We start from the raw sequence: 23,599 nt of genomic DNA, 5'->3' as shown, positions 1-23,599 counted from the left end.
TTGAGAGGAAGATAAGCCCAACCTCCCAAAATGGGGCCAGGACAAAGGAACTATGATTGTTTTTATCCATCCAAAATAGGCTTATTAGAGATGTTATTTCAGACAGTTTGATACCAGGTACATAATCTGGCATATTGACTTGACTGGCAAAGGTTTCTGGCCATGGTGCTCTGGAAGTCATCTGATCTCTTTTCTATATGCTGGACTCTTGCTAAAAGAATGCACTTCACTAAGAGTAGATTTTGTTACTGCTATTTTATACAGACATTTTCTATGACTCACTTCCTGACAATCTTACATATGAAGGAGACCTTCAATTAAGTTCTAAGGAGGAAATGAGTGTAAGGTTTAAATACAGAGACTTAAAACAGAAGATAAATGCATTCATTCTCTGTTGCTGATAACAAGCAAAGTGTCAAAGACACCAAAAGCTAAAACCGAGCACACTTCTGGCTCATTGTTAAAAAGAACTGAAGAAGGCAGCACTGAATTTTCATAGCATTTATTTTGGACATGTATCACTTTTCACGTTATTGAGGGACCAGGTGGCAAAAACACCTCCCAGACAATTGAACTACCCCAGAAGTGTGTGCATCTGTGAAGCTACCAAGTCAATTGCGATTCTTACCATCTAAATGCATCTTAAAAAGCAGGGGAAAAAAACCATTGTTTCTCATTAAATAAATGACATATAATTAACTGCTTAGTAGTATTACCAGACGGGCAAAAATCATGATTCATTCATCCTTCATTCATTCAAGAATCTGAGCTAAATCCTGCTTACTATTTTGAAGCAAAACCGTAATAAAAGATAGCATGGGAGAAATGTCTTTTTTAAAAAAGTCATAGGAAGGGTCAATTCTGTCAAAATTGCAATACCATCCACCGTCTCTCAAGCAGAAAGGTGATGCAAATGGATCCCTCATCTCAGATTCCCACTGGTCAGATAAAACTCACACCATGGGTAGACAACACAGTGAGAACTCACTGTATAGTTGGCTGGAAATGCCACATATCCTCCATGAGTTTTGTGTAACTGCTCTTTCTAAACGGTGCCTGGATATAATATACAAAGGTAAAGCCATACTTTAAAGCTTGATTGCCTTGAATAGAGGTATAATCTAGGTTTCACAATGGAGTATCATCTAAAACAGGATCAGGAAAAACCTGGAAGTAAATCTTGGATCAGGTTTATCCTCTGATATTTGTATTTGTTTATAAATTACAAGTTCCTGTCATTTTAAACAAGACATAAAAAGCAAAACTTCTCTTCCTTGTGCTCCAAAGTAAACCAGCCTGAAAGTAAACCAAAATACTTGTGAAACTATTATGTCTTGTACATACCTTCATAAATCTTCTCTACAAAATCTTTTTAAAATGCCTTTAAAGAATGACTTGAGGGGCTGGGATTTAGCTCAGTGGCATAAGACCTGCGTGGCAAGTGCAAGGTCTTAAGTTTGATCCCTGGCACAAAAAAAAAAAAAAAAAAAAAAAAAAAAATTGGGGGATGACAATGCGCAATGTATATACCATTATTGCCCCAACTAATCTGTTTTGAATTTTTTCTCTTTGAAATAAAATGAATTTGTAAAAAAAAAAAAAAAAAAGCTTTAAAATCCCATAAATTATGTATTAAATTAAATGCAAAACTTGTATTTCAATTATGTGTTAAGATTCAAACTCATGGTATATAGATCCTTGTTTGTATGAGTTTTAATGTAAAAAAACACTTGAAAGGCCAGGGATTTTAGCTCAGTGGAATAAGCACCTGCCTGGCAAGTGCATGTTGCAAATCTGATTCCTGGTATAAAAAAAACTCCTTTAATATTCTCTGACATGATCATTAGTGGCTATACAGTATTTTATTATATGGAAACTCAACAACTTGTTTTATAAATGAATAAATTCATTCCCATGATATAAATTTGCTATTACAAGTAGAGTATCCCCAGGAGCCACACATTTTTGTGCACACTTACATATAAAGGCAAATAGTTCCAGAAGAATTCAGTCATCTTAAGAAATCATCATGGCTGAAATGTAGAGCAGATGAAGTGAAGACTGAGGCATGGGAACAGCAGGTGGGAAGGGGGGACAAAAACGTCAAGAGTAAAGAGTCATAGATAGGGGTGTAGCATAGAGAAAATAGTGGAAAAGGGTCCGAAACAAGCTTTTCCACTTCCCTTCCCAGAGCCACCAATGCACATGCACACACACGCATGTGCACACACACATAATCTATCCCAAGTTTAACCTCTGCCTATTATGTGCTTTTCAAAGAATGCCGTGAGTTTTAACCCTTTCATGGCACTGAAAGCAGAGCACAGTACAGTACTGGCTGTCCTGCAAGTAACTTCTGTGAGATGTCTGAGGCCAGCAGAGGTTTCCAGAGAGCCTAATAAAATCAACCAGGGATAATGCCCTATACAGCATTTCACTCTGATGATCGAGGAATAAACTCATTTTTAAAGCTTCAATGGTAAAATTATTATTTTCTTTTACCAATTATCTTTACAAGGGTGACTGGCATGGTTTTGGAACTGAACCTGGGCAAATGGATGGAGTAACCTCATTTTTTAAAATAATTCAAATTCCACATGCATCCTCAGAGAAAACTTTTTCTGCACCTTACCAACTGGGACAAGAAACTCTAAGTCAAACATTACAATTCAAGGAAAAACAAAGGCAAAACCCAAACCAATGCAATGTGGAAATATAATCAAATCTCAATAGCTCCCTCTGCTGTTCTTTTGTGTAATTTTGTTTTTTAAATATTATTAATCTTGCAAATTGTCAATTAACCACATTAAGCTGAGCAGTATAAAAATGCAATAAATTAAATCCTTTCCACTTTTAGAAACCTGAAGTGTATTACTGTAGCACAATGGCCATCTTATAATTTAAATTTTTAGACAGTAGTTATAAACAAATTAAATGTTGATTTCTGACATGAAAGGTACTAGCTATACCACAATGAGGCTCATCAACTTCAAAAAATAAAGCTACTTTTAAAAAATAAAATGTGAAGTTTTAATCATGTAGACAAGTTCAATCACAAGGCATTAAATACCATGTACTACAAAAATGCAGTAATAAAAAATAGTTGGCAAATCAATGGTCTTCAGAACCTACAGTTAAAATACACAGGAGAAAGTAGAAGATAAATTAGGAAGATACCAAGTTTTTTTCCATGATGCTATCCAGGACTATCTCAAGGTTTTGAGATGCCAGTCAAGGTGCAATTTCATTTAATGCACAGAAAAATTTTGAGAACAGATGTCTCCCATTTTAAAAAATAAGAAGAAAAACTTAATTGATTGGTCAGTCAACAACTAAGGAAATGTAGAACGCATACTTATATTGTTTGATGTGAAACATGAACTAGAAAATTTCACGTTACAGCCCATATCCTATCAGTAACTGGAAGCAAGACTGAAGCAAATCCTGCTGTTGGAAAAATTCATAAGCCAAGTGTTTTCTAAGTCCATTAGAACTTCCAGTCAACTTCCCAGTTTTTCTCAAACCTTGCAAGACACTGTTAGATTCCAGAAAATTGTTCTCTTGGCAAATTCAGTTCTTGTCATGTCTGTGTGGCAAATCTCATGTCCACAAACCACTAAGCCTCACTATAGAAAAGAATTATTAGTTTTGATGATTGTGAAACCATCCGTATTATCCAAGAAGAAGATTTAAAACAAATATTTCCCTTCAAAGTATTCTCACAAAAATTCCTGCTTAAATCAGGAGCTGAGCAGCAAATGCCTACAGTCCCAGGTGCTGAGGGGTCTGAGACAAGAAGTTCATTTGAACCTGAGAGTTTGAGGCCAAACTGAGCTAAGCAACAGTGGGTCTGTCTTAAAAAAAAGAAAGAAAATGAGCAAACGAATGCAAGTCAAAACCAATTTGACTGTTAATACTATTCGTTTTTATAGGCAATGAAAGTCCTGGATAAAATGAGGAAATGACATGAAGCTAAAGAAAATAAGAGAATCAGTGACAACTGAAGATATAATAGAGCCCTCGTAATGAACACTTACTCAGATGTGAACTTGACTTCATGCAAGATAAAGGGAAGATCCCATGGGAGGGTGACAGGGCTGTGCATGACACAGCTGCAGAGACAGTTGCTAAAGGAATTCAGCAGAACTTAATACACATTCCCACAAGTTGTGCTGGGGGCCCAGGCCTGCAAACCCAAAATTCAAGAGGATTGTGAGTTCAAGATCAGCCGTGGCTACATAGCAAGTTTGAAGCTGGTCTGGACTACAGAATGAGAAGTTCTTTCAATAAACAAAACTCCACTAACACAAACAACCATGAATACCAAATATACGGCATCAAGGAACATCCTCTTATAGATGTTCTCATCCTTTTATAGATATTCTTATTGATGTACTCTCTTTCTGGTGCAGTTTTTCAATGGCTTAAGCAAAAACAGACACAACAAACTGCAGTGAGATGAATGCCCTAGAAGCTTTCTATTAAATGCAATTTCTAATACGCTAAGTATCAACAGATATGATCCACACAAACTAAAGACTAAAATTTAAGAAATGAAGTATAACCAGTTAATACTTCAGACTGTTGATACACACAGGATGTATTACAAATTTAACACTACTGACAAGAGTACTATTAAAAAGCTACCCAGAATCTGTTAAGACCAGAGAGTCAGGACAAGTTGATTTGGATATCAGAAGTTCTCTGGCAGGACTGTTATGGTGGGCCTACGTCACACTCTGGAGTTGTCTAACAGTAATCTGCAGTGATGAAACAGCTTAAGTTTTCCTCAGAAATGGCCTAAGTTCCAACATTTAATGGAGTGATTCCTCTCCAAACTATAGGCATGAACTAAAAGGAAAGGAACAACTGTGTGTTCTACATGAACAAGGCTTGACACTCCTCTCTCGTTTGAACCTTCACTGGAAATGTCCAAAATACCTTCAACAAAATCTTTTATCAAGTTGCCTATAAAAATCATCACTAATTCAAGTAAGATTATTTTTACAAATACACACCCCTAATAGGCATCTTCTTCATTTGTTTTTAGTATACAACCTTAAAAACAGCGGCTGCTAAAGGACATTAAAGTAAGACAAATGTCACTGGAAAATCTACATAATTCTAAGATAGGTATTTAATGGCTAGTTTACCCTCTCAAGGTAATTTATCTTCCTTATTGAAAGGCAAAATTGAGAAAAAAAATTTATTCGAACTATTAAGAGAAACAAAGACACCTTTCAAAAAAGGACTGGTTTCCTCATGGCAATGCTCAGGACTTGACCTGTTTTTAATGGCTGTAAACCTAGGTAGCAGGTACTGTTGCCAGTTACAATGCCTCCCCATTTCACACAGAAAACATACTACACAATTTAGATATTTGAAAGTGCCAGCACACTATACTTCTCTAAATCCTATACTTGATTTTAATTGCATTTATTTGCAAAAGTTTATTTGCGTTAAGTTTATCATTGTACATGTACACATGCAGCCACATGCAGAAAATAACCTGTTTAATGCAAAAGTTTAGATTTTAAGAAGTCTAACTTAAAATCTTAAAAATGAACAGTGCGCACATGGGCATAGACAAGTTCAAAATCAGCTTGAACAATCAATGTCCTGCAGGCAGCCAGCTGAAGATCTAGAGATCACAGTAATCTTTGTGAGTCTAGCTGGAGGCCTAGAGCCCATGACAATGTCTCATGTAAGTCTGTATCAAAGCTTTGCACTGGGAAGGGACAAAGGTCAGTGGTGGAAGCTGGAAAGTCTGCACCACAGATATGAAGATCTGTGCCAGCAGGCTGAGTTCTGCTCTGCAAGCAGGAAGCGATGCTCAAGTACCAGTCAGGTTTGAGTTTACCCAGCCAGCATTTTTGGGTCAATCAGTGACTCTGCCCTGTTTGTACTCATCTTGGTCTCCAAGCAGCAAGAGCATGTGCTGAGGTAGAGGCCAACAGCCCAAGTCCAAATCAAACCGGGGAGGGGCTCATCCACACAGAACTCAAGTGACCTTGAGTATGTCAGAAAAAGAGTCCAGGGAAATATGCAGAGGGGTGAAATCTCCTTGACCACCTTTAACAGCAAGTAAGAGTATAGTGGGATGACTGGTGCCACACAGAGGTGCCTGGCTGGTTCAATGATGTCAAGAGGAATATTCCACTGGTGCTAAGGAAAGCCCGACTACGACAGAGACAACAACCTCCTGCCAAACTGGCACTCCTCATCCGCGGACACCTGTACTGCCAACAACCTCCATAACAATATGTGAACTCACAGCTGGTCCCCATAACAATATGTGAACTCACAGCTGGTCCCCACTTCAGACAAAGGGCACCTCTATCTTCACAACAGCAGCAATCACGTGCCCCCGAAAGGCCGAGTTCTGTGCCAGTGGTATTACCACAGTCTTCCACAGAAGGGCCCATCTCCACTGCAGGAGATAACGCTTGGGCTTACTTGTCAGCACCCAGGCGACAAGGAAGATGCAGAAAGCAAGTTACAGAATAAACGCATGCTCTTGTTAAAAAAAAAAAAAAAAAGTTAAAACAAGGTAAAAGAAATTCCCATTTCCTACTCCACGAACAAAAAGTAATTACTTATTGTTCTGGGTTAAGACCTCTCAGGTCACTTTTCTAAATAACACAGTATGTATGCTACTTTTTCAAACCAAAAAATCCCTTTTTCCTTTAAAAAAAAAATCACTATGTTCTTTTGAACCCTCTTTAAAACTCGTTCATTCCTTATACGAAGGATATTAGGTTTTTAAAACATAAGGAAAAAGGATTGAAAACTGCATTTGCGATACCTTGTTTAATAAAAGTGCTCAAAAATAAAACATTAAGGAATAGATTGTAAATGTGATATAAACGAAGCTTAAAGATAATGTGTAAAACAGATACACACTTCTTTTCTATTAGGTAATATAGGACTAAGATTTGATTAAGCAAGCTGTTAAGTTTCCCAATGTATTTTTCTATTATCCAAATCTCTAATACATCATCTAAGATTTCCCAGTGGAAATAAAAATCTCCATGCAGACTTGTTTTTATGATTGTCATACAAGCTTTGTTTTCAAATCTATACAGGCAGCTCATCTTCAAAGTGTTTCCAAAGCTGTTAATTTAGGTTTGCTTAGAAATCTTTCATGTCTTATCAATTTTCATATTTTAAAAGCCTAATAATAACAAATACAGTGGAAGAAAGTTTAGGATTTAGAAGCACAAATGACTCACAGTATGCATATAAACAAGGACCAACTAGAAAATAGCTCTAAATATCCACAGAGGATCTGTGTCAGGATTGTTCTGGGACACCAAAATTTGCAACTGCTCAACTCCTTTATACAAAGTAGCATAGCATTTACATATATTTATGCATATCTTCCTGTATAACTTAAATCAGGTAATATAAGAAATACTGTATTACTTATAATACTTAATACAATGGAGTTGCTATGCAAATACTAGTTAGGCCGTATAGCTAAGTAGCTAACAATTTAAAGTATCAGCCCTAGATAGATGAATTTTTTTCATTAATATCTCTGTCTAGTTTATAGAACTCAAGATGTGTATCCCATGTATTTGGAGTGCCAATTGTACTGATTATGATCTCATCACTGGGAGCTTTCTAGAGGATACCATGTCAGTTAATTCAAGTTCAAGTAGAAATAATACATATTTACAACAGTAGCTTTAATGTCACCACAGAATAAAATTATATTGAAGGAAATTTTAAGAACAAATTTTTACAGAGAAATAAAGCTTTTTAATTCTAAAGAGGTTTCTAATGTTTTAAATCACAGGGAACCAAATAATAGATTACTTTTATTTCACTATTTCATTTTAAGATAAAATCTTTGGAACATTACTACAATAGCTAGAACTATCAATTTAAGTTGCGTATTCTATATACTTTTAAAAGTTGTACAATTTAACTGATAAAATTGTACATTGTATTTACATTCTAAAATGCTACTAATTATAATAAAGAACCTGTAATTTCTTTTGTATTTTTAAATTACAATGTCAACTGGCATTTGTAATGAACAAAGCAAATTATTTATCTTCCATTTTTGGCTTTTTCCCTTCCACTGTTTTTTTCCCATTATCTAAACTTTAGGTCTTATACCTTCAGCCCTTTATCAGAGTCCCTGTTCCTTTTATATACGTTAGACATCAACAAGTATGAGTTTCCATTATAATTTCTCCAACCTGTTGAAGAATTCAGGGAAAACAAAGGGATATGTTCCTAAAACCAATAAGCAAAAATAAAAATTGTACTGGCACAAAGTTTTTGTTGTGATACAAATAATAAAAAATTCCAGTAGTTTCCTTTAAAAGAACATGGATGAGAGATAACATTATTCCACAATCAAGTGTGGGCTGTGATCAGTGTTTTGTTCTTTGGAAAGAGAAGAAAAAAAAGTATTAACTTCACAGTGGAGAAAACTGACAAATATTACTTCAGTTGGTGTCCAAAGTTACTATCAAGTCCTATGTTGGTACTAGGTATATCCTTGGTATGTGATGGAAATGCTTTCTTATGACAAGAAAAAGTAATATGGTATCCCTTGATGAGATCCTGAGCCAGAAAAAGGTCATTAAAAACTCTGAAAGAATATGCATTGTAGTTACTGATAAGGTATTCATATCTAATTTATAAAATGTTAGGAGATACAAGGTGCGTGCTGCATAAGAACTCTGTAATAGTCTTTCCAAAGTTTTTTGTAAAACTTCTCAAAATAAAGCAGATTTTAAAAAATACAAGAATATGCTGCCATCACAAGCAGTGTATGCCAGTTATTTCAGTACTCAGGAGGTAAAAGCAAGAGAATCACGCATTTGAGGCCAACCTGCACTACATAATATGTTCAAGGCAAACTACAAACCAAGAACTTGTCTCATAAAAAATAAAACAAAAACTTAAAAATAAAAATAAATACAAGGACAATATGAAATGGTAGCAGACTTCAATTTCTTTGGGAATATGTTCTTTACTAATGTACACTAAATAAAACAAAGATCAAAGATTATAATGGTTTCCAAATAAATTTACTTCCAAAGAAATATTTGCCATTGCTAAAGAAAGGCACAGCCTACAAAGTTAAATCATAAATTACAAAATCTCAGAATTGTGAAGAACCTTAGATACATTCTACTTGAACAGAATGGTTCTTTTTAGGACATAGCAAAGGAGGTAACTTGCTCAGTATTAATTATCACTTTTACGTATCTGTTAAGTCTTTCACCATCTTCCCTTAGCTACTAATTCCATTCTGATTATAGATGCATGTCTTGTTTTAAAATGGCATTTTAATAATTTTTATTTCAATACTCTAAAATCTCTAAAAGTGTTCTTAAAAGAGGCCAGGGGAGTGACAGAAAAGCCTGAGAAGACCCCACCAGTGCTGGCTATAGGATTCTTATCTGCCTCATGCAAGTTTTATGAAAACAGTTCTTCATTTACAAGTAGTTTCAATGTTACAAAGACAGGTACAGTAGATAAATTTGGAATTTGGTGCACATAACATTTAACAAACAATATTCAAGTTGCCATTATTTTGTACATTACTGGATGGAGAAAAAAAACAAACATCAATTATGCAGTGGCAAGTACTGTGATCAGAAAGCAAAGATAATGTCAATTAGTAAACTTGTGACTCAGAGTATTTTAGTTCCTAGGCTAGTATAACCAAATCTAGAGTCATGAAGCAAGACGTAAGGCTGGTAAGAATTAGGTCTCAACTATAAATACTAGGCCTCCACTCTAAATTGACAAAAATAAAAACTTTACTTCATGAGATGACTAGAAAGGCAGATTACGCTAATGCTGCAGTATGGGCTGCAGCAGTGTTCAGAACAATGCCCTAGTCACAGTCACCAGTGTGGAATGGATTTTATTGGTTTTGGAAGTATAAAACTATGATTTCCTCCATCTGAATAAATGCTTCAGAGTTAAACAATGATCAATATACTATCCAAAAATCACTTGGATCCTGTTCACCTAATTGCTAGTGATCCTAAGAGATAATGTGCACATGCCTTGGGACTAAGGTGGGGAGGGTGTTATGGTTATTACACAGCTGCTACCACTTCTTCCTACTACATAAAAGTAAATTAAATAGGCCTTCCCTTTCTCATTTGAACCGAGTTTAGCATTAAGAATACGTAATTCAGTAGGTGTGGATAAACACTGGGATAAATGCTTATTTCTTCTCTATCTCCCTAATTTAAAAGGTCAACTAAGATAAATAGTATCATCTATTTGTACTTGACATGTCAATCATGAAATCCATAATAGACAAAAATGTTGCTTTTGAAGGCAACACATTTATACAGATAGATAAAATGGAAAGAACACAGATATGAGTGAACAATTTTTATTGAAACCCTCAAAGATTAAAGAGGACCAAATGGTGAGTTTGGGTACCATAACAGAAAATCTCACCTAACTGTACCATCATTCACAGGAATGAACAAACCCAAACACAACAAAATTCAAATTCTCATATAACTGCTACAAGTGAATGTAAACAAACTAATCATTTCACCATAACCTTCCTTTAATCATAAGAAAAAAGGGAATTTACATGGCATAACAAAAAGATATGCAAAACTTAATGAAAACACAAGTCTCTTAAAACTCTCAAACTTATTTTTAAAGGATGTAGAATGCACGTGAAATAATAAAATGATTTAAGCTGATTCTTTTTTTTTTTTATTGCAAACTGTTTACCTCCATGCATGGTACTCAAAAAAGAACACAGCTTTAGAATTAGAAAAATGACTTAAGTTAAAATGAGGAATTAAGTACTAAAATTAAGAAAAGACTGGGTTTCTTTTGAAAGGAATCTTCAAGTACCAATATGTATAGAGAAAGAATACTAATTTCGGTTACATATTCCCCATTATTGTTAAATATACAAACTAAAATACCTTTCGAAATAAAATACCCACATAACTGTAACAAGAGACATTCAAACAAAAACTTGGAAAACATTAAGCAAGAAGTTTACTGGGTCAATAAAATCTTAATTTATAATTATTCCAACATTTGATAACCTATCTCCTCTCATACAGCCCAGGTTCTACCCCTTTTAGTTTCTACAGTTAAGAAACATTCAGCTAGCTGGTTGTGTTCTTGTGAAAACCTTTAATTTTATTCAGAGGAAAAAATCTTGAAATATACAGACTAACCAGAAGGAATCGAAGGTTGTTGCTCTGGGGAAAATGTAAATGAGAAAAACACAAAATGACTAATTGAAAAGATTTGCTTCTCCAAAGGAATGCTGCACCCATTTCACGTAAGATTAGAAATCCAGGTTAAAGGCACTGGGATGTACTCCTTACCATGAACATACTCTCAACTACATCTGAAATATGTGAGTCCATCTACCGCAATCAGCTTGCTTGCTGGGTGTTTCCATGACATTTCTTACACAGAAACGTAACATAAGTTAAACGAGTTTGAATCCATTTATAATGTAACTAATTTTATAAAACATATCCAGAGTTGCTAATAAAGCACCAAGAAAAGGAGACCCTCAAAGGGAGGACTTGGATCCTTCCTACAAGATCACTCTTTTACAGATTTCTATAATATCTTTGACATGTCCCATCAATACAATCTTAGGAATAAAGAACATCTCTCTGATGATTATCCAAACGCCAATTTTCTTTATAGTTAAGAGACAGGTTACAAGATTTCATGGCTTAGTCTCAAAAAGGTAAAATAGGTGCAATTTTCCTTTAAGAAAGTATTTTATAATATACTATTAGTATTTTGATGTTCCCTTCCATAAACATTGATATGAGAACACTGGAACTACTGAAAAACTGTGAAATAGCTATGGTTACCTACAAATACCGTATTCAAGTGGAAAAAAAAAAACACAGTATTTGTACATTATAAGAAAACATCAAACATACAAAAAATTACACAAATGAAAACCTCAAGGAAATATCTGTCACTAGGTTTTGAAGTGACTAAAGACCATAATAAATGAAAACATTTCTAAACATGATGTAAACACAAATGAAGTAATGAAAAACCTCAAGATACTCAAATCTACTGTATTGCTATTTTCATCCTTAACGTATCATTCTACATAGGCTTCTTCTTTTGGAACAGTAATATAAGGGGCAGGACATTATTTATTTTCATAATCTTATGCCATCAAATCAATTAACAGATACTTGACACATTTAATTATACAAAATCAATTTGATTCAAGATACAAAATTAATGTTGATATGTAATTAATGAAAAAAATAAGATGTTAAAAAGATAACTATAAGAATACCCAGATATATGCTGTATTCCCACTTATATAGGTCTGATCAATAAGACATCAACACATTCACTTAAGATACTGATTTAATTCATGGATCAAGGCCATACTTTCCAAGTATTTTAAGGATGCCAGGACACTGCAAAAGCTGAAGAAAAGAGTTGAGGAACAGTATATGCTTGCTAAACAAGAACTATGTTTATTTAGCTAGTGAATACCTAGAGTAATAAATTTTTACTTCATGATAGCAATCAGGCTCGCAAACACCCAGAAATAGGAATTAAGGGTTTTAAATGTAGTTATAAAGGTCATAAAAAGTCTGATTAGACTGAGGTACATTTACTCAAAATTTTGAGATTAAGTGGTAGCAAACAAAATAATTCTTCAGACAAATGCACATTTCTCAGTATACATATAACTGGGGGAAAGAGAAGAGAAGAATGTGCATTAATTGGTGAGATCCACCAAGCTGCATATCAACATTCTGTTACACCAAACAGTTTGAAGACAAGGGCAATGTTCTAATATAATTTCAGATTATGTTTCATTTGGCTAAAATAGAGCTTAAGGTTGCTTTGCCATATGAAAAGTTTACTACAATAATTTTTCACATAAACATTTAGACTTGACTTCCAGGACTAAATATGGCATGATTATTTTGTTTTTAATCTGTCAAATAGCTAAAAATTGACAATTTAAAAACTACAACAAAGAAAAAGTTGAAGCAGTGTGACTCTTACATCATTGAACCACTTCTAATGGTTAACTGTTAGTATTTAACAAATTCAAAGAGTTAATGAATCCTTGCATTCATTCAGTCTTCTGTGCCTTAGCTAGGATGCATAATTACAAAAGACAGCAGATACTGGTAAAAGCTTCAGGACAGAAAGTGCTTGACGAAGTTACAGTTCTCAAGTGTGTTTGGTGAGAATATAAGGGCAGATGCGCTGATGAAAACCATTACAAGAAGAGTCAATTTTGTGTTAAAGTGTTCAAAGATGTCACCTTAAGCAGAAAAAAAGCTTTAATAACGTCTTCTTTGACTTATTAGGCATTTCCAGAGTCTACATCATTAGTGTTGCAATTTTAATAGGACATCTCCATATGGTTATTGTTTGTTTCTATTTCTCTCCTGAAAGGAAAAGATAAAAAAAAATTACAACAAAAAATACAGACAACTTAATACTTAAACTATAAGCTCATGTAAAGCATCTTCACATAAAGCTCTTCAAATAATAGTTCAAAACATTTTACCATTATCTATGTCATCGTGGGATGATTAGCACAAAATGTTTTTTAAAAAACCCAACAGAAAGACCTCTTTCAGTAACTTAGGTGGTTTCTACAACCTCACTGTCCCACGATTTATTTAAAGTTAGAAAACTGTAATAATACGAGTCCTTCCAATGAATTTTTAACGATGAGGTATAGCAATGTGAAAGCTATTTGGCTGAGGCACAGGTAGGAAGACAAAATTACATTACATTACATTAAAGGTACATTAAATTAAGACTTCAACATGAATTTAGAAATAACTCTGATTCAAGAATTTTCTTCCACCTCTCATTCCCCCATTCACCACACTATAACTTTTCACACCAAGAAGTATGTTAAGATTCAGTTCACTGCTAGTCTTATGTGATAACTGAGAGATATATAGACTCCTTTGGCTAAGAAAGCAGAAACCGCCTAAGTTAAACTGGGTAGTATTGTTTATAATTAAATCAAATATTCTTTTCTTTGACATAGACTACAACCATCCATGACTATTAATTGAGTACGGTATATCCCCTGCACCATCTGATGTGTAATTCAGTGGCTCCCAACTTGAAAAAAATGTGAGAATCACTTGCATGGCTTATCCAAACATCATGGTTAGGTCTCACAGAACAGAAATGAAATCTTAAGTTTACATTTCTACCAAGTTTAAAGGTAAGCCTGCAGTGACTCTGGGACTAATTTTGAAAGGTACTAGTGCTTAACATTAACATAGTATAACATTCTTTCCTCTTGTTTTTGCTACTCTCATCTTGCTTTCCCAGAAGTAAATACACATTCTGTAACACATACTAATGTAAGTTCTTTCCAAATGGTCTAATTTGTTTTCCTATCCTCTGGGACATCAGAAAACTGCATTTGAAATTCCAAGTAGAAATTCAAGTTTTTTATTACTAAAGTACACTCTTCCTTTAAATATCTTCTGGAATTGAATAGCAGTATTTATTACTGAAAGCTAATGACATAAATTTCTTTTACATGATAACTATTACTTATTTTATTCATAAATATCAATGAGAAGCTGAAATCAAAACACAAAGCTAACAAAATTAATCAATTTCAATACGATAAACACAAAGTTTAACAGTATTAGCACAAGGGAAAAAGGACAAATCAGGGATACAATACCACAAAGCTACAGTCTAGTTTTATGAAAACCCTAAATTATTTACAAACCAGCTCAAACATTAAGAACGTTTAGTACTCACCTGAAGGAAACAGGTTTGTGTAAGAAATTTAGAAGCATGTTTAATTTTGATACATGATATAAATATAACACATATACGAAACAAACAGGCAGGAGCCTACTGCTCATTTTTTCTCATGACTGATGATACTAGAAAAAACAAAATTCGTTTATTGCAAAAAGAGCCATACAAACTATAAAAGCGGGGGAAGGGGTTACTACCTAAGGACGAGTTTATCAGATAAAGAGGCTTAACGTGTGTGGGAAATATATGATCAGTTATAATAATGAGGATCATAGGTTATTTAAATGGAAAATTCCAGCTCAGTTCAGTTTGAACTTTAATGAACTGTTCATTGTTCTAAAATCACTATGATATACAGACTACGAATATAACATAAACTATGTGTAACTTTCAATTCGATGAACAGAAAAGGATAGTAAAAACTCCAAAAAGAAAGAGAAAGAAAAAACCCACTAATTTAAAGAGAAAGGACAAGCACAAATCAGTGTGTAAAAATGAGCAATTTACACTGATTTACACATTTCCAACATGTCACAATAAACCCAGGTGCTTCCACAAAAACATAAAGTATCAACTCCTTGTTTTAAAATCGTGTATGATCTAAAAGGAGTAAACCTAAGTGACACAAATATGGAAAACTTAAAATTAACGCGGACGTAGCACAAATCAAATGAATACCCATTCAACTATGTTAATACCAGACAAAATAGTCCAAAAGCCCAAAAAAGAAAAAAGAAAACAACTCAGTGATAAAAATGGTTATTACACATTAAATAAGTTTTGAAAAACAGTATTAAACTAAAAATGTTATACTAGAAAGTGTCAGAAATTATAGCTAAAATGTTCATACTAGGTGAATTTATCATGTTTCTCCTAGTAAGTGATAAAGCAAGTCACCAGAAAAAAGCTAAATGTAAATAAGCCAGAACACTGAGAAAATCTGGAATATACATTCTACTAGGTAACAAAAGCCAAAGAATCAGTTTCATACTGACCTCATTTTCTGACATCCATTTCAGAATGAAAATAGACCAAAAAACATTTCTTCACACAAGAAATTAAAAACAGAAATTTAAAAAAACTTAAGTGTTACGGTTGATACACTCTGTCAACTTCAGAAGTTTAGAAGTTTAAAAGAGAGAGGGAGCCAGGGTTCTTTGTAAATGTCCTGTGCAAGAAGGCACAGAGATGGTGTGAATGCTATACCCATCCTGAAGGGGCAGGGGGGGCTGGATGCATCAATACAAGGGAGGAAAGGAGGCCTGCTCTTCCCCTTTTTTGTTCTGGCTGCTGCCTCTAAGTGCTTCCCCGGTGCCATGTCATCCCACCTTGGAACCCACTGACTATGGACTGAAACCTCCCATGGTGAGCTAAATAAATCTTTCCTTCTTCACTTTGCGTATTGGGTATTTTCTCCCAGCAGTGAGAGCACAGTAACCAAGACACCTAGTGAGCAAGGAGTTCATCAATAATACAATGCATTAAGAAATGACCAACAGGTTAAGCATGGTAGCACACATACCTCTAATTCTGCACACTGAAAGGTAGAAGCAGGAAAACTGCAAGTTTAAGCTGAGCCTGGGCAACTTAAGGGAGACTCTGTCTCAAAATTTAACTAAATAAAGTTTAAAGGGGGCTGAGGATGCAGCTCAGTGTGAAAGCCCTGGGTTCAACTCTCAGTGCCACCAGAGAAAAAGACTATCAATAGCCATGTGTCTGAGGAAAGCTAAGATACCAGAGTCAGATCAAGGTCAGTCTGAATTCACTGTCTCAAAAAGGAAGGAAGAAAGGAAGAAAACAAAAAGAAAGGAAAGAGAGAAGGAGAAAAGGAGGGAGAAAGGAAGGAAGGAAGATGACTGCAGCGGGAAAGAACAAAACAGCATGAAAGAGAACAAGTCAAGTCCATGTACGTGTAACCAAAGGCAGATAACAAAAATTTCTCTGAATAACTGATTTCTAAAACAGAAAGTAGAAACAGAATCATGAGAGTAAAAGTACTATTAATACCAACAAATCTAAAAGGGACAAAAGTGAGCACTTTAAATCTCCCCTCAACACTGTCCCACTAATAGTACTATGCCTCGATCAGGCCTTTTTATAAGGGTCAGATTTGAGGGATACTGAGTCTTTTTGAAGAAAAAGCGGGTCAGTATACTTTCTTTCCCACTTCAAACTAAGTAAACACACCAGAGACTAAAAAAGGTTCTATGCCAAGACCAGAATCTGGGCCACAGATGCCAGGGATTTAACTCAGTGGTGTAAGCACCTGCCTGGCAAAGCCCAAGGTTGTGAGTTCAATTCCCCGTACCAAAAAAAGAACTTGGGCTATAGAAATGTAACCAGGAGGATTAACTGCCAATTAGTATCTTTTTGACAGATAAAAGCTAAGATTTCCCATCTCTCAAGCTATTTCTAGCCAACAAACAGACTTCAACAACATAAGAGGCTGCATCTTGTCTTCACTATCACGGGGAAATGGTATCTTTTGCTTTTAGTCATCTGTGTCTAAGAAGCCACAGCATCCAGGAAGAAAATGAAGGTAAGTACAGAGAACACAATTACTGAAGGAAGATGTGACCACTGAGTGTGTCAAAAAAAAACCCTTTTGTCGCTTAGCAACCCCATTTTCAGATTGAAAAATTTAGAAGACAAATTTAAGGGGCAAATGGTCACTGTTTCACTTGTGGGGCAGAGCATTAAATCTCTGAGAAATAAAATATGAAGAAACTGAAAACAGAAAAAATAAGAGAATTTAATGGATGGATTCAATACAAAATGAGTATTCTTGAAGAACAAAAGGAGCAAACAAGACCAAGTACAATAACCTCAATCTGTAATCCGAGCATTTGGGAGGCTGAAGATTTCAAGTGAAAGCCCAGCATAGGATATATAAAATCAAAATTTATGTCATTAGTAATCAATTAAAAATGAAAGACACGTAACTGCTGTGACATTCGTTTCCAAAATCTCTTAGCTACTCATAAGTACCGAACAAACTGTTTTACAGGGTAATATTTTAGTGATCCCTGTTCACTTTGTTTGAAAAGTTTTAAATTCTACACTAAAGTTAAAATCAATGACTACATCAGACTACATTTTTCATTTAAAAAAATACGAGAGTGTAGGTTTAAGACTATTTACGAATAAACCATGCCTGAAGTTCAGACATCTAGTAGATTCAATTCTTCATGACAACTGATGACTTATAGAGTAAAATCTTCATAGATGGCTGACAGAGCTGGAAAATTCATGCCAAAGAGTAAAACTGGGGGTAATAGATGGATAGGAATCCAAGCTGCTCAAATGTTTCAGTGTATCCAGAACCATAAAGTGCTAAACACAAAGGTGAGTCTGTGGCATGTTCTGTCCTGGCAACTCTATAGCTCCTTTTGCATTAAGAAAGCAAAAGACAAAGAACATAAAGGAAACAGCAATTGTGAATTGTGAAAACAAATTCAAAACTATATAATCATTAGAGGAAATAATAATCTTTGGCAGCAGAGAGCTTCTGTTTCTGGAAATCAACTCTTCACATCTCTGAAATTTATCTTCTATTTTAATAAGGCTCTACCATTCCCCTGCATTATTATATTACTTTCTGAATTGTAATACAGAATTGTTCTTTAAAGTTACAGTGTCTTCTATTTATAATGTAAAGTAGCATTTCAAGTTTGAGGGGAAAAAAAAGCAGATGCAGTCCACTACTACAGAAATTGTTCTTTTGTGTCAAAGATCAGATAAACTAAAAAAGTGTGCTATAAGAAAAAAGTAATAATTTCAAAAAGAAAATAATGGAGAACACGTTAGTATAGGTGGCTCAATATAAACAAGAATACAGTTTAGAGAACTAAATTTATGTGTTGGCCGTGATTTAGTTCAATAAAATAGCATCACTCATCATAATTAATTTGGACATTATGTGTCACTTTGTTTTGAAAGATTTTACTTCACCTTTAAGACAGTTGTAACAAGGGGCCAATGATATAGCTCACTAGGACAGTACTTGCCTGGTAAGCAGAAGATCAGGAGTTCAATCCCGGTACCAAAAAAAAAAAAAAAAAAAGGCCTTATTAACAAAATTTGCAAAGCAAAAAGCAAAAGGAAAACCAAAAAGGAAAAAAAAATCTTAATTTAACATGACTGTAACATGGAAAATTCTAAGGCCATTCTAGCAGAATTGTAATAGTAAAATAATATGAGTAATAACGCTGGATACAAGAACACATGACAAAGTATTTAAAAATCAATTCTACACGTATACATTAGTAGAATACAACGAGAAACTAAAAACTGAAGCTGGGTATGGTTGCACACACCTGTAATCCCAGAATGATCAAAGTCTGAGGCCACCCTAGGCAATTTAGCAGCTCTCTGGCCTCAGAATTTTAAAAAGGGTCCTGAAGAGGTACCTCTGTGCTAGAGAAATACTCTAGTGTTTGCCTTGTATGCCTGCAGCCTTGGTCTCAAACATCACTACCACAAAAAAAAAGGAGAGGAGGGAAGGAGAAAGAAGTAGAACTGAATACAGATGAACCAAAAAATGTAAATACTTAGAAATATACTTAACAAAAAAATGGAGAATTACAAAATTCTTCTGCCAGGACATACACACCTATATACTCAAGCAGAGTGTGTTCTATGAAATAAAGATATTTATCTTTCCTGGCTACTGGAAATTTTTAATATTTATTTATGGAATCAATGAGGGAACAAACAAAAAAATGGAGGATGCAACTACATAATGACACAGGTTAATATGAACACAAAGATGTATGCTACTAAGAATTTTAGTATGCTACTAGAATCTTGGGGGGGGTCTTTTTGAGACAGAGTCTTGCTCGGCAGTTCAGGCTGGCAGTGGACTCACTTTGTGGCCCACGCTGGTCTTGCAAATGATTGTCCTGCCTCAGCCTCCCAATAGAATTCTATAAACACGCAAGAAAACTGGAAGCTCAGGCTCTTTGAAGTCATTCAACCTCTATCAACTTTCATAAGCAGAATTTCATGCTTATAATTTGTTATACTAACAAAAAATTTCACATGTAATTCGTAAGTTAGTAATAGTTCAACATACTTTAAGACAGAGTAACTTCCCTGCTTAAAAATTTTTAAATGACTCAAAATTATAGCACTAGACTTTAGCTACTTGAAAACAAGATTTTTCTTAACAAGTCATTTCTTAACATTTAATCTGTAATAGCCTCTTCAAAAATGCCCTACCCCTGAGACTCATCTTTCAGGTATAATTCTGCATCTGTCTCCTCCACGCTGAAAGAAGATTTTACATGTTTATACAGAGTCGCAGAGGAGACAATTCTGATCATTTAATTATCCTTTCCTAGGTAAAGTATCTTTTGCTTAGGCACTTAAAATTTTCTCTTTATCTTATTTTTTCTTTTTTATTTTAAACTATCCTGCTGATCATCTGGTGAGTCCATTCCGTCTAAAAATACAGTTACCTTTTAGGGTTAGGATTAGAGTAAAAAACATAGGAGTTTGTTTTTTAGTTGCCTTCTGTTTTTCTTTTGTTTTATAGTACTGAGGATTGGACTTACACATTACATGCTAAGCAAACACTCTCCCATTATTTTACACCACCATCTCTTACATTTTATTTTGAGACAGTCTCACTAAGTTGCCTGGGCTGACCTTAAATCTGTAGTCTCGCCTTAGGTTCGGAATCACTACCATCATCTCTGGTCAGTTATATTCAAATTTCTCCCACTCTTTAAAAGGTGTCTTTCAAATTTTCCTTAAAGAATCTTTTAATCAAATTTGTAACCTAGTAAAACTTATCAGTAGTCTCTTAACTATTAGTGCAGTTTGTGTCATGTTTAAGAAACTGACTTCAAAATACAACTAACTTGTCCTTCTTGGTGGAGCTAAGGAGGACTTAGGATAGGAGGCACATTTGTCACTGAAATGCCAATAATATTTGAAAAACAACTATATTGGGGAGAACAAGAGCAAACACAAGCACATCAGAGAAAGTCTACAAATGAAAACGTACAAATCTGACTGGACAAAGGTGACAGCAAAACGAAAAAAGCTGGCAAAGACAAATGATCCAGTTAAACAGTGAAAAAGCAAGGAATACTGGTTCTTGACAGAGTGGGCTCAAACACAAAGGGAAGTCAAATACCCAGCAGGATTCCTTTTAACTCTATGGATGTTGGTGAATCTTTAAACCAGTGAAATCAACTTACAGCTTGACTCTCCTATTTCCACATTTACAATAATAGTAAGGGTACCTGTAACTAGAACCAGAAATAAATTTTTAAAAAAGAAAGAAGAAACCAAAGGTACATATTCTAAGCCAAATACATAAATGGACACTGCTCCTTCTGGACAGTAACCTACAGGAAAAAACTCCAAAGGAGTTCTGAGGGATAACTTTTAATACTAACAAAACTGCAAAAGACAAAACAAAATCATGCAAGTCAAACATCAGTGGCCATCAGGGGTCCAACACCAGGTAAAAGAATGTAAACATAAGAGAAACAAAAATCTACACATTAAACTGAAAGCTGCAAACTCCAGATCATTTTACTAAAAGTTTATTTTGTTTTGTTCTTGCTTTTTTTTTTTTTTTGAGACAAGATTTCACTATGTAATCAACACTGGCCTTGAGCTCACCCTGTAGCCTAGCCTGGGCTCTAATTCTGAGGGATCCTCCTGCCTCAGCCTCCCAAATGACAGTATTATTGGCATGTTTCACCATGCTGGCTGCTGAATGACTTTTTTAATTACGGATATGCAAACAAATGCATACACGTTTGTTTATAACTCTTTGAAACTGGAAATAAACCAAACATCGTCCACATGGTCAATGGATAAACACTACGCAACATTAACACAATGAAAAAAAATTAACTAAATGAAACACTTAGCAATTAAAAAACAAAACCAGACAATCGGCAAATACAGATGAAGCACAAAAGTACCATGATGAAAGAGGCCAGTTTTAAGATTATAGTTATACAAATCTGTAAAGCAAAGCTTATGGCATTTAGAATGAACAAACTATGATCCAAAAATTCTATATCCAACAAAGCTGCTGCTCATATATCATGGCCAAAAACAGACATGTTTTGAATATGCAAGGGCTTAAAACTTGTGCAGTATTAGCAAATCACTAGTCCTACAAATAATAAAAGTTCCATTGTCCTTCAACTGATAGAAGCTAATAAATAATCTTTTCCTCCTGGATAATCTCACCTCATTTTCAGAGAATCATTTAAAAAACCTGTACGTTTGACCCCTACCTCTCCCTGTCTAAATCGAAGTTTTCACTGCCCATATTTCTCAAAAGTGCATCAAAATAAGCACATTCCAAAATGAAATCTCACCTGCATCCCACTCTTCAGATTCCAAATCATTTCTCCTGCACTTTCTTTTTCTTGTGGTACTGCGATTAAACCTAGGAACATTCTAGCATTGAGCAACTACACCCACTCTTTTTTATATTCTATATTTTGAGGCAGAACCTTGCCAAAATGCCCACAATGGCCTCAAAAGTTGTGATTCTCCTGCCTTAGCTTCCTGAGAACCTAAGATTACAAGCACACGCTACTATATCTAGCAGAAGTCCCCATTTTACAACAGCAATTAAAATGTGACCATTTTCTCAACTACAAGTTCAAAACCTCAATAGAGCCTTCTCCCTCACTTCCACACGTGAGAAATTTCATTCAGCAATCCATTTAAAAGGTCCACAGTCTTAAATAGTATTTGCATCAATCACTCCAGGTCCACAGTCTTAAATAGTATTTGCATCAATCACTCCATAGCAAAGTTTCTAAAAAGAGAGCACAGCAATCACTGGCACCACAATCACCTGGGTGCTTGGTAAAACATGTACCCTATCAGCTCCCTTATCTGAAGAGGTAAATGAGAATCTGTACTTTCAAGAAACACTCTTGATAAATAATTATGAGTTCTAGATCATTATTCCAACAGTACTCACGCCTGAGTAATGGTAGTTGAAGGTGTTCTCTCTGCTGCATGCAATCAAGGAAAGCCCCAGGACATTTAAGCTCACAAAAAACCCCCAATCATTAGCGTTTTAGATACAGTTAATTTTCTGCTTCACTGTCTTGTATTTCTTGCTTCCCATGTAACTTCTCATATTCCTTTCTATAAAAATTTATTGTTTCTTTTCATAATAAATATACTGGCTATAGAAAAATTTGCAAGCTACCTATTTCCCCCATTCTCTTTTCACCTAAATGTAGGACCCAAAGTTAAGTTGTAGATTAAATCAGAAAACATTTTAAGCCTACCTGTTATAAAATTCCAGCAAACAGGACTCAAGCTTGAATGAGTGATAGTTTGTATAATTTTAAGGAAGTCTTTCTGAATCCCCAAGATGAGTAACAAAATGTGAGTTCAAATACTGTAAAAATCCTAATTCTAAAGCCCAGGTCATCAGTGGCACAGCACCTGCCTGGAAAACAGGAGGGAGGACAAACAAACCAAACAGGTCCTCCCACAATCTACCTTCATAATGCACATCTTTGCTCCTTTTGTTAACAACTGCTTCAACTGCATTTAGCATAATGAAAAAGGAAAAAAAAATTACCTTTTCCTAAGTGTAAAATAAGCAACACTCAAACATTTAAGAACTATGTTTCAAACTTCAAACTCATTTTGTTATAAAATACATGCCTCGAATCAGTGCTCACAGAGCCAAGAGTACAGCTTAGTGGCCAGGTATTTGCCTCACATGCACAAGGCCCTGAATTCCACAGCCAGAAAAAAACAGTTCACATTAGATACATGCACTCCTTTGAAAGATTTTTGGAGTGCTGTTTCTGAAGTT

The 23,599-nt window shown here is 34.8% G+C and overlaps 1 protein-coding gene across 5 annotated transcripts in view; it reads right to left on the bottom strand.

Annotated features, from left to right (window-relative positions):
* Positions 1-10,364: 10,364 nt before the first annotated feature.
* Ythdf3 (YTH N6-methyladenosine RNA binding protein F3) overlaps positions 10,365-23,599 on the bottom strand; it is a 30,529-nt gene continuing 17,294 nt past the window's right edge. For 3 of the 5 annotated variants that reach the window (XM_063257378.1, XM_063257379.1, XM_063257380.1), the window contains one exon: positions 13,453-18,785. In XM_063257378.1, coding sequence (XP_063113448.1) covers positions 18,732-18,785 — 54 coding nt within the window. In that variant the 3' untranslated portion in view covers positions 13,453-18,731. Of the gene's footprint in view, positions 13,422-13,452; positions 18,786-23,599 lie in introns of those variants that run through there. The other 2 variants (XM_003479951.4, XM_063257377.1) reach the window with 2 other exon arrangements.

The sequence above is a fragment of the Cavia porcellus genome, unplaced genomic scaffold (genome assembly GCF_034190915.1).
Source record: "Cavia porcellus strain 051 isolate PalLab524CR breed Dunkin Hartley unplaced genomic scaffold, mCavPor4.1 scaffold_10, whole genome shotgun sequence".
In the NCBI taxonomy this organism is placed as follows: Eukaryota; Metazoa; Chordata; class Mammalia; order Rodentia; family Caviidae; genus Cavia; species Cavia porcellus.
The sequence above is the reverse complement of the archived record's forward strand: the minus strand, read 5'-3'. Positions and strand labels throughout refer to the sequence as shown.